This window comes from Molossus molossus, unplaced genomic scaffold, assembly GCF_014108415.1.
Source record: "Molossus molossus isolate mMolMol1 unplaced genomic scaffold, mMolMol1.p scaffold_m16_p_12, whole genome shotgun sequence".
Lineage (NCBI taxonomy): Eukaryota > Metazoa > Chordata > Mammalia > Chiroptera > Molossidae > Molossus > Molossus molossus.
In genome coordinates, this window is record NW_023425347.1 from 80,664,599 (window position 1) to 80,681,657 (window position 17,059).

Below are 17,059 nucleotides of genomic sequence, written 5' to 3' on the forward strand. Positions count from 1 at the left end.
TCAGACCCACGCCTCCCTCTTGGGAGGCACGAGAATGGGCACCTCCAGATCCTAAGAATCCACATGGGAAGGAAGTGGGCTCAGAACAGGCTCCCAGCCTAAGCTCAGAGTCTGAGTGAAGGGCGGCCCAGCCAGTGGCGGAGCTTAGCTCACTCTGGAGGAGGGGAACAGGGTCCCTTCTTCCTCTGTACCTTTTCCTTCTTTCATAAACTGCCTTCCCTGTTATACTCCTGCTTTCCAGCTGTCCCTCAACCATAAGCACAGTCAGAATAGGGTCCTCCTGTTTTGTAGGAGGCCCTAGTAAATATCCATTGAATCGGCTTGACTTCTGTTCTTTCCACAGCTCTGTGCTCCTTCTCAAGCTGGTGATTTTTTTTTTTTTCTGCCCAAATTTCCATCATTGGGATTAATTAGATTCTATAGGCCCCTACTAGACTTCCCCCTTTACTGGTCTCCCATTAGAAGTCCAATTCTTTCTTTCTTTCTTTCTTTCTTTCTTTCTTTCTTTCTTTCTTCCTTCCTTCCTTCCTTCCTTCCTTCCTTCCTTCCTTCCTTCCTTCCTTCCTTCCTTCCTTCCTCCCTTCCTCCCTCCCTCCCTCCCTCCCCTCCCTCCCTTTCTCCCTCCCTCCCTCCCTCCCTCCCTCCCTCCCTCCCTCCCTTCTTTCCTTCCTTCCTTCCTTCCTTCCTTCAACATATACATTTGATTTTTCTCCAGCCACTCAGCAGATGGCCTTGGTAATTCCTGCCCCGTCTCCCACGTGGTGGCACCAGGAGAAAGGAGGGAGCATTGGCGGGATTCCTGGAGGCCCGCTGGGTCCCGGCTCTCAGTCACGGACCTCTGCACCGCAGCTCTCTGGGAAGCCTGTCAGTCACTCATGGGCTGAGTGCCTGTGCCCGGAGCCCTCTGCGGGACCCAGGAGGCCACCGGGACAGCAGGCAGGCGTATAGGCAGGGCTGTGACTGGCAGGTTGAGGAGGCCGGGGTGATTGCCGGCCCCGAAGGCCAGCTCTGGGCGTCTGGGGAAACGACCAGCATGTCTTCTAAGCAGAGGTCAGGTTGGTGGAGCAGGTTCGGAACCCGACACCTTCACGTGCCCGGCCAACTGCGTTGTTCACCACAGTGGGCCCGCGTGTGGGTGTGGGTAACATGGAGCTGTGATGCTTTCTTTTTATAGAGATTTTTAGAGGAAGTACATTTCTCCACTTCCCCCTGACGCAATTTTTAGATTTTCTGTTTACTCAGTTCATTCAAGCTGAGAGAGAGAGAGAGAGAGAGACTGCAATTTAAAAATTTAAAAGAATTGATGAAAATAAAGTCTCTTCTAGGATAACATCTCCCTCCCTCCCTGCCGTTCTCCTCCCCGTTTGCTTCATCTCCCTCTCTCCCTTCCTTCCTTCCTCCTTCCATAATCTTTCTCTTCCTCTCTCCTCTCCCCTTCCCTTCCTTCCTTCTTTCCCTCCTCCTTCCATTATCCTTCTTTCCCTCCTTCCTCCCCATCTTCTTCATCTCCCTCTCTCCCTTCCATCCATCTTCCTTCCATCCATCTCCTTCCTTCCTTCCTTCCTTCCTTCCTTCCTTCCTTCCTTCCTTCCTTCCTTCCTTCCACCATCGTTCTCTTCTTTCCTCCCTCCCACCCTCCTTCCCTTCCTTCCTTCCATCCATCCATCCATCCATCTATCCATCATCCTTCTGTTCTCCCTTCCTTCCTCCTTCCCACCCTCCTTCCCTCCCTTCCTTCCTCCCCTCCACCTTCCATCATCCTTCTCCCCCCGCCCCACCATTGGTCCCACTGTTCATGCAGAGAACATCCTTTCAGATCTCAGTCAGGAGTCAGACAAGCCTGTGTTTGAACCTCCGCTCTGCCATCTATTATTCTGTGTGTAAACTTGGGCACATCACTCAGCCTAAATCCCATTTGTTTAACAGGGTCAAAAAGAATCCCTCCGGGTTGGATGGTGTGGAAGGACAGTGGGAACGAGGGCCCAGCACTGCAGCCGTCTGCGTGCACACGCGCTTCCTTCCGGAGCCCTGTGCTGGGCCCTCTGGGATCTACCGGTGAAGAAGCAGACCGTGCTCCTTGCCCTCGGGGAGCTCTGTGTGGTGGCCGCGGGCGCAGTGGGCAATGGCACCCAGGGTCCCCCTCCCCAGGTCTCATTCCCCTGGGCTCTGGATCTGTGGGATGGGATTTTTCCTTCCCAAACGTTCTCAGACGGAGCCACACCAGCTGGTCTGGCTTTCTAGTCCTTAAGGAGACAGGTCTCCATGAGTTGTCTATTTGTGACCATACTGGGTCATAGTTCCTTCATCCAGTGACCTTTCACTCGGCAGCTGCTCCGTGCCAGGCACTCTTGTAAGCACTTGAGATTTATCAGTAAGTGATACAAAGGCCTTGCCCTTATAAATGGAATCTTCTAGCAGAAGGAAGCAGATCTTGACAACAAGCACAATGTATAGGTAAACGACATAGGGTTCCCTAGGGCAGTGTTTCCAACCTTTCTCATCTCATGGCACACATAAACTTATAACTCTGTGGCACACCAGAAGATAGATCTTTTGCCGATGTGACAAAAAAAATAGGTATACTTTTGATTCATTTACACCGGATGCCTCTTGTCATTTTATTATTTGACAATCTAAGGAACAAGAGGTCCGTGCCCCTGACTAAATAGGCAGGTACTGCATTTTTCAGACATTCTTGTGGCACACCAGGGTGCCACGGGCACCCAGGTTGGACACCGCTGCTGTAGAATGGCACATGGTATGGGAGGGAGAAGACACCGAACAGGTGAAGGAGATCGGAGGTGCCAGGAAAGAAGCTAGGAGTGGGGTTGTGACTTATCAAGGGTGGTCCGGGTAGACCTCACTGGGAAGGCAATGTTGAGCTAAGACTTAAAGGAGGAGAAGGACTTTGCCATGTCTGGGGGAAAAGAACTCTGCAGAAGAGGAAAGAGCAAATGCAAAGGCCCTGAGGCCTGTGGGAGGAAAGGGAACAGTCCCTGAGACATGGATGCTCAGTACTGACTCCTAAATGAGTCGCAAATGCACGAATCAAGCATTTGCTAAGCCCCACACTTCTGTGTGTCAGCCCCTGTGCTCAGCTGGTCTCCTGGACCAAAGCCACAGTTCAGGCATCTTCTCCCCTGAGCACTCAGTGGTAGCTCCCTATGTTCATTCTGAAAGACCCAGCCGGGAGCAGCTTGGCAGAAGCAGCTGTCCCCAGACACCTGGCCCCTGCTCTCAGTGCCGATCCAGGGGTGTGGCACAACTTAGTGAATGCCTGCGCTGGCCCAGGAGTCCCCGTCAACATAATAAACAGCCCCTGGCTGGTGTTGGCTCAAAACAATGACAAATGAGCTGCGTCTGTATCGCCAGGCAGGGAAAATCATGTTTGGGCCACAGTGGTGGCTTCTGTGTTCAGCGTGTGGAGGAGACTCAGCCCCGAGTTAGAAGTAGGACGCTGAGCAGCTGGGCTTCTTTCCACAGAGCAGTTGGATGTGGTACAGGGACAGGCTCGCTGCCTCACCCTGTCCTCCACCCGCTGTTTTGTCTGCGTGCATCCCCGGCTTGAGAGGAAGAAGGAGACGCTGCTGCTGTGTTTCCAGCCCCTGAGTCACAGCAACTGTTGAGCTCCTTCCGACAAATCCCAGGCTCTGCCCCCAGCGCCGGCGCAGAGTGGAAACAGGACCTCCGCTTGGGAAGGGTGCCCCCAGATGGTGTGTGGAGGGATCCTTAGAGCCCTGTACGGGGAGGGGACTGAGTTTTGCTTTCCCACAGATCTGGGTTTGAATCCCAGCTCTTCCACTGCTACCTGTGTGACCTTGAGTGTGTTCTGTGACCTTGAGGAGCGCCAGTTTCTTCATGTGGAAAGTGGTAGGGGTGGGGGCATTAGAGCCGTTCAAGGGGGTCATCGCACATACTAAGGAGATGGTGTTAGTGAAGCATGTGGATAAATGTTGGTCCCCTTCTCAGACCGGCACAAAAGCACCTGTCTTCCTGGTGTCTGGTATTGCTCTCTGCTGTCCCCTGGGACCCAACAGTGAGTGTCCCTGAACCACTCGTCCAGTGGAGACATAGTAAAATGGGCTATGTCTGTCTGTCTCTATACTCCACTGTGAACTCCTTCGGGGCATGGACAATACCCAGATTCACCCCTCACTGCTCCCCTCCCCCATACACATACTGCCTGGAGCTAAGCAGCCCCCCTTGGACTCGCTGGATGGAAGATTGAATTTGGCTTGGACATCTGGGTTCTTGATAGAATCTAGGGGGTCCCTAACATAAATGGGGAGAATTGCATCTTTGTTCATTAATCTGCTCTTGAGACTTAGCATTTCTACCGGTCGTGAGCACAGGCAACAGAGTGTTGCAGTGTTGGTGGTACCTCTGACTCTGTCACTGATGCAATCACAGCCGTTTTCACAGAACGTTACAGTTGTCACGACTGTCTAGACACAGCATCCCTGCTTCAGACCACAGATGTGCCAGGCCCGCCGCTTCATCTGGCTTGATCGAATGCATTAATAAAGGAGCACCTAGGTTACTGATGGTGAACTTTCAGAATATTTTGAAAACTATATATCAGTAGAATTCTATATATTTGGTTTTATGCATTTAAAAACATTGTTTGAGGTTTTGCTAGGTTGCCAGAGTGGACCATGGCACAACAAAGGTGAAGAGTCTTTGGTCTGGGAGACCATGGGTCGGCTTCTTGAGTCTGAAATGAATGAAAAAGGTGGGAGGTTAGATTCTTATATGTATTATTCTAAGGAGATTACTTCTAGCTTTCATTAAGAACTCCAGAATAGCTAAGAATTACACCAGTGATTCTCAACGAGGGGTGATTTTCCTTCCTAGCTGAGATTCGGCAATGTCTGCAGTCATTTTTGGTTGTCACAGCTCGGAAGTGCTACTTGGCATTCACTGGGTAGAGGCCAGGGATGCTGCTAAACATCTCATATGCACAAGACTGTCCCCCACAAAAAAACAGTTATCCTGCCCAAAATGTCAATAGTGCTGAGGTTCAGAAACCCTGGACTAGACTCACACATTAATGGAAATTTCTTTGATTGTTAACTCTGCTAGGGGGGAAAAAAAATCAATGTACAACTTCATTAGAAACACCTGTGACAATTCTCTCATCCAAAACTCAATGCACATCCACAATCCATGCCTGGAGCTTGGAGCTGGGACTGCAGAGAGGGGCAGGACTCTGGAGGATCCCTGGGCCTGCAGTTCAGTGGGATGGGTGACCTAGGAGAGCTGCATGTAGGGTGCAGTCATTATGCAAATCTCCATGGGACACCTGTTGTCCAGGCAACGTGCTGGGGATCAGTGTGAACGTGACAGAACGTGGTTTCTGCTCCAAGGGATCCGCAGCTCCTAGGGAAGACAGACACTGAGCGGTGCTCTGATGTGTGCTGCGTAGGACGATGGAGACGCAGGGCACTGTGAGGACACGCAGTGACGTGCAGTGGCGTGTCATTGCATGTGTGCCTGGGTGTGCTGTACTCCTTAGCATAGCAGACTGTAAGTTCTCCTGGGGGTGGTGAAGTTGAAGATGCAACCTAAAAGATGACTAGGAGTTGGTCCGACCAGAGGATGGGGAAGGGATGCTTCAGTCGGAGGGTACAGCACATTTGAGGACTTAGACTGCGCAAAAGAATGTGGAACATTAAAGGCACCAAATGGAGCCTGGCTGGGCCGGAGTGTCCTCAAACAGAAAGAGTGGCAAGAAGGGAAGCCTGGCAAAGGAGCAGGGCCAGCCACGGGGCTCTTGTGTGCCACAGTTAGGACCCGGGGCTTTATCTGGAGGAGCCATTGAGGGGTTTTAAGTGGTATGCCATTTTTGTTTTTGTTTTGAAATGCACAGATTGGGGAGGAAGAGGCCTGTGATTTGTTGGATGGCAGAGAGAGAGAGAGAGAGAGAGAGAACGTAGCTGCCGGAAACCACGGAGACGCTCTGTGAGCTGCATCTGTTGCAGTGGGTGAGGTTGGCTGGGTGGAGGAGGCAGGGAAAGAGCATCCCCGGGAAGGGCCAGCATTGGAAAGGCCTGAAAGGGCCTGGAGTGTAGTGGACGATGAGCTATGTGGTGTGACTGAAGCACAATGTGGAGGGGGGAGGGGCTGGTGAGGCTCGGTGCCAGCCTCTCTGCAACTGTGGCCTCTGGTCCACTCCTGAAGGGTCAGGGCGGAGGGCCACACCGTTTGACCCCTGCTTCTGCCATCTGTGCAGACAAGGCACCCCTCCGGAAGGCACGCGTGGAGCTGGGCCAGCATCCTCCTGTGGCCTCGGGGGGCACAGGTGGCTCCTGTGGCAGGAGACGTCTCTGGCCGGTGTGATGACTCCCCCGCATCTGCAGCTGTCTTCTGCGTCACCGCCTAGGCCGGTTGCATTAATTGCACAGCGTTGACAAATCCATATCTCCAGCCCAGACTGTGCTCCCAAATTCCCGTCCACAGACCTAATTGCCTTCTGGCCATCCCCACTGGCATCTTCGACTGAGTTTGTCTAAAATTGACCTCAGCAGTCAATAAATATTTGCAGAATTGAATTGAATTTTCCTGCCAAACTTCTCAAAAGAGTTATCTCCTCAAAATTATCATGATTTGTAGACAACATGATTGTGTACCTAAAACACCCAAGGGAATCAACGAAGAAATCTTTAGAATTAATAAGAGTTCAGAAACCCAGTTGGATGCAAGAGGAATGTATAAAAATCAATAGATTTTCTGTGTATCAGTAATAACCAGCTAGGGGGAAAAAAAAATAATGGGAAAAATCGTCATTCGCTGGAGCAACAGAAAGAGCACAACATGTCTGGGAATAACCTTAACAAAATGTGACTGGAACCTACTTAAAAAGTGTAAGCCTTTTCTGAAAGATCAGCTGATATTTATTGATCACTTGCAGCTTACAGATATTATCACATTAATCTGTACAGCTGTCTGAGAAGTGGGGGCTAATTTTAAAGAAATTGAAACTAAGGTTTAAGGAGTTTCATATAAATTGTCCACCGTGTAGTAAGTGGCTTAATGGACATTTGAACCTGAGACTTTGTAACCTTTTTATGAAGCCACCTCCAGAACTATAAATACACAGACAAATGAAGCTGGTAGGTGTTATCTGAGTATAATAATCATTTGTTTCACTCATTCATTCATTCATTCCAAAAATATGTACCGAGTGTCTACTGTGGGCAAATACTGGGCGAGGTGCTAGAGATCAAGATACAAGAACATCTCAAGGAGGCTGCTGGAGAAGCCACGCAAACATATCACGCTGACAGTGCTAGTCATTAATTCATTCACCAAGGATGAGTCGGCAAAGGAAGAAGATGTGCCGTTGTCTTGAGGGTTCCCAGAAGGCTTCCTGGAGGAGGCAGCCAGTGTTCAAGTCCTGCAGTTAGCTGGGTGAAGGAACTAGAGAGAGAGCATTCCCAGCACAGAGAGCTGGACGGGCAATTACTATCCACAAATTCATTCATTTACCCAGCAGCTCTTGTCTGCACATCTGCTGGGTAGAAGTACAGACTGCATATGGGAGAGAGCAGAGAGCAACCTACCCTGCCCCCACTCTCCTGAGATTGCATCCTAATGGGGGGGGGGGCAGGAACATATATGCCAGAGGGTGCTAAGTGCTGAGGAGAGAAGTGAAACAGGGACCCGGAGCTCCTGGTGTGAGAGGGGGGGTCCTGAGGAGGTGGTATGTGACCCAGACTGAAGGAAGTGAGGGAGTGGGTCTCACAGCATCAGGGGAAGAGCTTTCTGGGCTGAGTGCTGAGCAGGGTCCCAGGGCGGGCGGGGGATGGGCTTAAGGGACAGCCAGGAGGCAGCAGGGTGATGGCAGGGGAGGGGTCAAGGGGCAGCCGGTGTCCACTCAGGTCGGGCTTCTGAGACACAGCAAGGACTTGGGGCTTTTCTGTTGAGTGAGACGAGAAGCCAGAGTGAAGTCTTTCTAAACAGCCAAAAGGGAAATAAATTACCAAGAATAGACAGGTAAATGTGACTGCCGGTACAGCCTGAACACTGTAATCTCCGTGAAAAATCTAAACAAAACGGAAGCACACGACCAGGTGGAAAACAGTGTTTGCAGCAAAGATGACACAGGAGTGGAATCCTGATTCTATAAAGACTTAGTACACATTGATAAGAAAAATAGAAGAGCTTATAGAAGACTTAAGTACATAAAATTGAGAAACCTCTATGTCAAACAGCATAAAAAGCCAAAATGACTGCAGAATGTACATACGTACCATATATGACGCACAGAGGATACAGACATGTGAATCAGTACAAAAATAAATAAAAACCACATTGAAAAATGAGCCAAAGAGTTCACCAGATAGTTCCCCAAAGGAGGAATTACAATCGTTAGGGAAACATTGATAAAATGTTGAATCTGAGTCACAAAGAGATGCTAGATAAAATAAGTAGCATTGTTTTTTGCGCCTATCAAGTAGGCAAAACCTTGTCAATAAGGTAATAGACAGTGCTGGTGATGATGTCTTGAGATGGGTATTCCTGCCCAGGGCTGTTGAGGATGTAATTGGTGCACATTTTCTGGAAAGAAATGAACCAAATGGGTGATCCAGAGCCAAAGTGTCAGAAAAATCGTGTCGTTTGACTCAGTCACCGGCACTGTTGGAAGTCTGTCCTAAAAGAAATCATCCAAAAACAAATACGTGAACAACAACGTGAAGAGTCTAGTTCACCAGGATTGTTCTTGAGCTTGAAATGGGTCGTATTTGGTAGCTGCATTGACGTAGAGGTATGGGCGAGAGAAGGCAGACACCCGGGTGCTGAGAAAGACATACAAGGCACCCTCAGAGGAAAGTCTACAGCAGCATTCCTGTCTGCTGGACAGCAAGCTGGTCACTAGAAGGGAGGCACAGGTAGCTTTTCTCTTGGAAGAAACTCAGCATTTCATAGGCATGAAAGGACCTTTAGCCACTTTGGCGTGGGCTTCCACTCTGTTAGCATGTTAGCCTGGAGTGGCTGCTCTGGGTTGTACCTTTCTTAACTCACTGACATGCATTTGATTTCAGGAGACTTCCAGAGGAGTCAGGCCTCGGCCCTATCTGGCCACCTCCGACAATGCCTGTCACAGAGGTCAGCCAACCCAAACGACATGGACACCACCTCCCTCCCCCAAAGCCAAGCTGGCGGCCACTTCTGCAAAAGTGAACATTTGTTCTGGGACTCTGGCCATGGAAAAGCATTTTCCACTGCACTGACCAGCATTCTGTCACTTAGACCTTCGTAAGAGTCCAGGTCTTATTTATAACGGGGATAAAAAAGTCCAGAAACAATTGAAATGACTGACAATAGGGGAAGGTTGAGTAAATTCTAGGATAACCATATATTGGGATATTGTGTATCCATTTAAAATGCTGTTTAGGAACCGATTCAATATCTCAGGGGAAAAGCTCATGTTATAATGTTTACTGAATTGTTGCAAAAGAAAACCAAGAAATGACCTGAATGGCCATCAGCAGGGGAGTGGTTGAATACATTGAGCTACATCCCCGCCTTGGAATATTACACATTTCTATAAAAAACAAGTTACAGATGTATCTGCTGACCTGGAAGGTGTCCCTGATGGATTGTTAAGTGAGAAAACAAGTTGCAGAGAAATGAGCTAAACTCCAATTTCATTTTTGAAACAAGTTAATAAAAATTCTCCGGTACTGTGTCCATTTATTTGCAGGAGAGAGGAGAAGGCTGGAGGACGCATACCTACCCGCCTGTTAACTCTGATTACTTTGGATTGGCTGGAAGGGAGAGAGACGAGAGTTTAATTTTTCTTTGTGTTGCATAAATGTGCATCTATGCATATCACAAGTGCCCAAATCACAGCTATTCTTCTGTGATTTGACTGGAGAATAACTTATTGAAAAAAGAGAACACCAAATTATCTGCACATTATCTCACCAGTGTGAAATATGCATGAAGACAATTAGAAAAAAAATAAATGAAAATATTAACAGCAGTTGCCTCTGGATGGAAGGTGACATTATAATGCTTCCTCCTTTTATATTCTTGCCTATATTTTCCAAATTTTCTAAAATAAGAGAAACTGGAAATTACAGTTTGAAAGAGAGTGGCCTCCCCCTTCTCCCCAGCCAGTCTTGCCTTTACCTGTTATAATCTGGCCTCTGTTCACCTTGCCACCTGCCGCCTGCCCTTGCTAGAATTCATGTATCCATTCAGCAAATCCTGAATTCCAGGCGCTGTGGTGAAGTAGGAACCAGGACAGAGTTCCCACTCTCGGCATTCTTACTTCCAGAGGGACTCTTTAGACATCGAGTCACCTTCTCCGGTATCGAACTGCCCTCTGGTTCCCCTCCCACCATTCTGTCTGTCACCTTTCTTGTCCTTTGCATGGAAAGTGTTCTCTGGGGCTCTGTTCTGAACCCCCTTCACCTGTTTCTTCACCGTTCGTACCCAGATTCCGAATCAGCAGCTGCAGAACGGTGCTAGTCTGAGCCAAACAGCAGTCTGGGAGCTGGGGGGGTGGTGAATGTTGGTATCAGCGGTTGTCCAGGACATGATGAGGGGAGCCCAGAAGGGGTGGCTCTTGTGGGATCTGTACTCCAGAATCGCTCTGTGCATCCCTTTAGTAGGGTGCTGCTAAAGGGGTACATGTGTACCTGGATTTGCTGTTTAGTCTATGATCTGAGCCCCATGGCCCATCACAGGGTCTGTCCTAGAGGAATGAATGAATGAATGAATGAATGAATGAATGAATGAATGACATGATAAAGTGACATCACTCGGCAGGTTTTAGAACATGAGCCAAGAAGATCTGGGGTCACTGCCAGTGAGGGGAACTTTAGGGACGTGAACTAGGGGACTCCTTTGGAAGTTGTGGAGATAGAAGCTTTATTTCATTGTTATTGTGGTTGAATATTTTTCTAGTTTCTTCTTTTGTGAACTAATTTGTTCAAGACCCTGTCCAATTTTTCAATTATAGTGCTTGTTGTTTTTCTATCGATTCATCTAATTTCTTTCTATATTAAGGATATTATTTTTTACCTAATGTTTTTGTATGCCTTTCGATTTTGATTCTATTTTTGACACACAACCATTAGTACTTTTTGTATAAAACTATCAATCTTTTAGTATCTTCCACAACTTTTATGTTCAGAAAATCACAGTTAGGTCATTATTCGCCTATAGTTTCTTCTAATTATGTTTTTGGCTTGATTTTTTTGTGACCCTATTCTATCTGGAATTTGTTTAGTGTGTGGTGTGAGTTGAGGAGATCATTCTTTTCCTAAACAGTTAATTAGTTGACACTGCAAAAATGTTTTCATTTTCTCATTGATTTTCCTAATGTTGTCATACACATATTTCAGTGTTTATGTGTATTAAGGCTGTTTCTGCAATATAATTTCATGTTCTGCCTGTCCACTCTCAGGCTACCTCCACGCTGTTTTCTTAAGTATCATTTGATGATTGTGTTTAGTATCTTGTAGGGTAACTACGTTGACCACCTTTTAAAATTTTTGCACTGTAACTGCCTATTTTTCCAGTTAAACCTAGGTATCGTCTTACCAAATTTGAAACAGGTCATTGGGCTTTTGGTCAGAATTGCAGTAAGCTTATAAATTAACTTTTCAAAAGGTTAATATTCTAAATTAACCTTTCAGTAGTTTTTCCATTCAAGATTATGCGGTGTCTCTTCAATTATTCAAAAACTTCATCCCTCTATCATAGTTATTTTCATACAGTGCCTACACATTCCTTAATTAAGTTTATTTCCATTTATTATATGCATTGCTATATGTTTTTATTATGTGTTTTTCTTTATATTTTCATCAGTCTCTGGCATTGATTTTGTATATTTATTTCGCATTTGGCTACTTAACTGAAATTTCTTATTAGTTCTAATAACTTTATAATTGATTCTCCTGGGTGTTTTGGGTGTATTAACATATCATCTGCAAACCATATGTTTGCTTCTTTCTCATTTCCTTTCCTGGTGTAGCGTGGGCCGGCTCCTCCAATGAGGTGTGAATTCTCAGAGGTGACAGTAGCATTTCTGTCTCATTCCTGATCTTAATCAGGTTTTCACCATAAGTATGATGGAGGTAATTATTCTAAAATGATGCTCTATCACAGTTAAGGGAACAGTCTTCCTTCTAGTCCCGGATGCTTATTTTAACTAGGTTTACAAGCCGTATTTTATGAAATGCCCATTTAGCATTTATTCAGAAGATCTGAACTTCTTGCTTTTTTACTGGGATACTTTGTGTTAAGGCGTTTGTTTGTTTTGTGTTTTTTTGTTTTTTTTCCTACTATTAGTCATTTTAGAGATTAACTGTCCTTTGTTGGTTAGTCCCTAATGTGGGCTTTAAAAACATTAGTGTTGAGCCAGTGTATTAGCATCATAGTTAAGAAGGCGGATCTGCGGTGGGTGGCTCATGATGAATTCCATCTCTGAGTAACTCTGTGACCTGGGCCCCCTCCTTGGACTTCTCTTTGCCTTAGTTTTCCATTGGTAAAATGGAGATGATTTTGATAACGTCCACCTTATAGGGCTGTTGTGAGGATTAAACAAGTCAAGATATGTCGAGTTGTTAGAAGAATGTCTAACCCAGCGGTTCTCAACCTGTGGGTCGCAACCCCTTTGGGAGTCGAACAACCCTTTCACAGGGGTCGCCTAAGACATAGCAGTAGCAAAATTACAGTTATGAAATAGCAACAAAAATAATTTTATGGTTGGGGGTCACCACCACACGAGGAGCTGTGTTAAAGGGCCACGGCATTAGGAAGGTTGAGAACTGGACCAGACACTCACCAAATATAAACAGTATGTTCGATGATTGAGAACTTACAATGTGCCTGGTACTGAGCTTGGTGTGGGGCTTTAAAAGTGGGAGAACTCACATACGGGCTACTTTCCCATGCAGCTTACAGCCTGGCAAGGAGACAGATAATTATGAACGAATCACATGGAAGCATGGAAATTTGTTTCTGTGATAAGTGCTACCAAGGAGAGGTTATGGTGTCATGAGAGCATATAGTAGTGGGTCTGTCCTAGTCAAGGAGAGACACTTGACTGTGATCTGAAAGATAAATATGCCAAGAAGGGAGGGAAGTGTGTTTTAGGCAAAGAAGACAGTCTGTGCAAAGGTCCTGTGGCTGTGCACTAAGAGAACATGGCAGGTACAAAGGACTGAGAAGGGCAGGGTTTGACTGGAACCTAGTGGACACAAGGCGAGAGTTACTAGGGGCCGGAGACCCTCACAGACTTAAATGATGTTTTCAATTGAAGAGCAATGAGGAGGTTCCCGCGCAGCAGCATCACTGTGTCACCAGGGAGTGGGGGAGAGCAGCAGACACTTGGCCCCTCCCAGGTGCTGTGCATCAGAATCCACGCTTCAGCCTTGTCCCCGGCACTGTGTGTGCACGGCGGAGTCTGAGACTCCTGGCCTGGGAGGAACGTTTCCAGAGGAGGGCGCATGCGAGCAACAGGTCAGAGGCAGCCGAGAGGGCTCTGTTAAATGAAGACTGAAAACACCTGCTGGCCCCATCGTGAACTCAGTAGACCTGTTTGGGTAGGTCACTGGGGCCAGAAGGCAGAAGCGATGGGGCTGGAGAGGGAGTGGGAAGTAAGACAGTGCAGACAACACTTGGAAGAAAAGGTTGCGTTTTCTAGAAATTTGGCTGCGAAGAGGAAGACAGATAAGGCTGAGGGAGATGAGCAGAGTAGGGAACTGTTTTCTCAGTGATAGAGTCTTGAGCACGTGGCACTGGGGAGGTTCTAGTGGAGGGGAATCGCTTACACATGCGTGTCCTCCAGGAGAGAGAAGCGTGTGCAAGGCCTGTGAAGGGGTGGGGTGGGGTCCAGAGGGCACAGGGTAGGATTATGTTGTCGACAGAGGAACGTCCAAACCTATAGATAATTTTTTTTCAAAAATGTATTTGTGCCAGAGGATATGCCTTGAAGAAAGAGCTCAACAGGCGTAGAAAATGCTCCCTAGAATGACAGTTTGCAGTTTCTTTTATGCATTTGGAACTGAGGCGGGAACTCAAGGAAGACTGCATGCAGGCAGGAGAAAGAAGGCGGGACGGGGTGACTGGATAATGAGACAGTGCTCTCGGGAGGGTGGTTTTTCTTCTGAGGGGTCTGAAAAGAGGCTTTTCAAAGGTGTGTTAACCTAGATGCATAGAAACAATGCACCAGGCTTGCTTAAGGCAAAGGAAAACCTTTGATTAAAGAAGGTACATGCCTGGGGCATGACTACCCAACATAACCTGCTCATTTAGGAATTTATTATCAAATTGCCCTGTGAGGTTACTTTCTACAGAACCCCCTCCTTTTTTTTTGGTCCATAATGTTAAGATGGAAGGAGAGGTGGTTTCTCTGTAGGAGGAAGGAAGACAGCATGGGGCAGGCCAGATGGGTTTGGAAGTGGGAAGACAAGGGATCCCCGCTGGTGGGTTTTGTTTTCTGTGAGGAGGGGAGGAGAGGACAGTAGCTGAGACCAGGGGCCTGGAGAGGGAGGAGGCTGTGGATGGCGGAGAAGGTTTGCGATCGTCACTCTGGCATCTCGTGTGAATAGGAAGCCCACGTTCTGCCTGGTCTGGTTGCCTTTTTGTTCACTGTCTCTGAGCCTGTGTCCTACCCCCGAGAGTTGTTCCGAGGCTTGGCTACTACGATGCGCATTGTATCGCCTGCACAGCACACAGCACCGCCGGCTGGCACTCAGTGCCAGTCACCCATCTTGCCTCTTCGTGACTGGGGCTGGCCCAGCGAAGCCCTTGGAAGAGTGGGTTCGTGATTCCCTCACTCATTGCTCCTGTCTCCCTGGGAGCTTCTAGGAGTTCCTCTGGCCACACTGAACCGCTCCCTTTCTCTCTCCCAGGCCAGAACTGCACGTTCCAACTGCAGGGCCCCAATGGGACGGTGGAGAGCCCAGGGTTCCCGTACGGCTACCCCAACTACGCCAACTGCACGTGGACCATCACGGCCGAGGACCAGCACCGGATCCAGCTCGTCTTCCAGTCCTTCGCCCTGGAAGAAGACTTCGATGTTCTGTCAGTGTTTGATGGCCCACCTCAGCCAGAGAACCTGCGGACCAGGTACCCCCTGCCGCTTCCCCCAGCAAGTGGCTGGGCCCCAAGCCAGCTTGCTGAGAGGGAGAACCCACTGGGGTGAAAGATTTATGGTCGTCAGCAAAGACCCCTGTTTTACGGGCCCGCCCTTCACGCCTCTGCTTTCTGTACATTTCCCAGTTCCTTTCTCTTGCTTAGAAGTACCCAAGAGGCAGGGTTGATGAGTTGGATATTTGGAAAGACTCGACAGAAGACGTAAAAGGGCTATAGAGAAATTTAGGTTTTTCTATTGAAAACTGGTTTTGTGTGCATACGGGTGTAGGTGTGAATACCTGCTGGTGTATAGTCTTTGCACACACAGAAATTAATTTTCTCCCCTTGGACGCAGCAGATATGAGTTGAAGGCTAACGGTAGTGGCTGTGTCTGGCATCCCGTGATCAAAAGCCATGAATACTCTGTTGGCATCTGCCTTGCACTGTGTGGGTGTAGAATCAGAAATGAGGGGACAGTCCCACTCTCTCAACCCCCTTGCAGTTGGCGGAAGAGGAAACCAGGGAGAAGGTGAGCCTGCCTTCCTGTTGCCCTGCGCTGCCTCCTAAGCCAGGGTTCGCTTGGAGGAGGGAGACAGGGATGGAAGCCGCCGCGTCCTCAGAAAGTGCAGACTTTTCTGGGGCACAGTCAGGGCTCCAGAGGCATCGCTCTGAGGCATCGCTCAGTGGCCTGCCTGGCTCCATTGCAAGCTTTGTCAGGGTCCTGCCAGCCAGGCTTTGGGCTCCCCAGGAAACCAAAGGGCTAAGGGCTTACCAGCCAAGTCCTGGGGAGCTCAGGGTGTTAATTAATGATATACTATTGAGAGGGTCCCTGCCAAGCCCTTAACCCGAAGGCTTTGTTCAAGGTGCCAGGAGCAGGGTCACAAACAACATTGCCGATTCAGCCCTGGCCCCTCTCTCCGGCAGCCTGCCCTCTCCAGGCAGTGCAGAGGTGAGGCTGGTGAGGCTGCAGCAGAGGGGGGATGTCGGGCGCCCCCTGACTAGTAGTTTCTTTTAGACAAGGCTGGGCTTATCCGTCTCCCGATGCTCAGTAGGGTTTGGCACACAGCAGGTGTTCAGTGCAACTTGGATGGAGGGACCGGAATCCCCTTCCCTCATTCGTTCCACACAGAGTTGATGAGCACCCGTTATGTTCCAGACACTGGCCGGGGAGCTAGGGATATAGCGGTGAGCAAGACAAAGCCCCTGTCTTCATAGGGTTATATGCCAATGGGAGAGACAGGCGTGGGCTTGAATATATGAGTTTAGAGTCCAGGGACATCATGGCCAGAGCTAGTGAACTGGGAGATTGGGACTGGATAGTTCTTAAGTCCATGGCACTGGATGAGGGCCCAGGGGGCGAGTCCCAGATGTTGAGCTAAGGTGACACCATGTAGGCCACCTGCATTGACTTTTTTTTTTATCCTCACCTGAGGACATTTTTCCATTTTTTGTTCAGATAGAGTGGGAGGGAGAGAGAGAGAGAGAGAAACATTCACGTGAAAGGGACACATCGAGTGGTTGCCACCCACACAACCCATCCTGAGCCGGGGACAAACTGCAACCGAGGTACATGCCCTTAGCGGGAACCGAACCCGGGTCTCTCTGTACCACAGGCCGACGCTCTAACCACTGAGCCAAACCAGCCAGGCTGCATTGACTTTTGATGAATGCTGAAGGATGAAGACGTCTGATCAGGCTACTGGGGTGCTTGGTTGGGGTGTGGATGCTGGAGGCAAACTTTCCAAGTCTGCCTAGTGGGGTTATGCCAGCTCCCCTTGCTCTTAAGGCAGAGCCCACACACGAATGGTCAGACGTCCGTTTCCTGGCGTTCGGGCTTACCGGCTCTGAGTGACGTGTTGGAAGACTCTCCGGAGGTGGGGATTGTTCTCGCCTGGAAGGGTGGGGTTTCGTGACCTAGGAAGGTGGTCCTGGCAGGGGAGGCCCTGGATTGTACCCTGGCCTC

General features: G+C 48.6%; 1 protein-coding gene across 1 annotated transcript in view; it reads left to right on the forward strand.

Moving 5' to 3' along the window:
• CSMD2 (CUB and Sushi multiple domains 2) overlaps positions 1–17,059 on the forward strand; it is a 558,434-nt gene that overhangs the window by 41,704 nt on the left and 499,671 nt on the right. Inside the window, exon 2 of the mRNA XM_036256013.1 lies at positions 14,874–15,090. Coding sequence (XP_036111906.1) covers positions 14,874–15,090 — 217 coding nt within the window. The remainder of the gene's footprint in view (positions 1–14,873; positions 15,091–17,059) is intronic.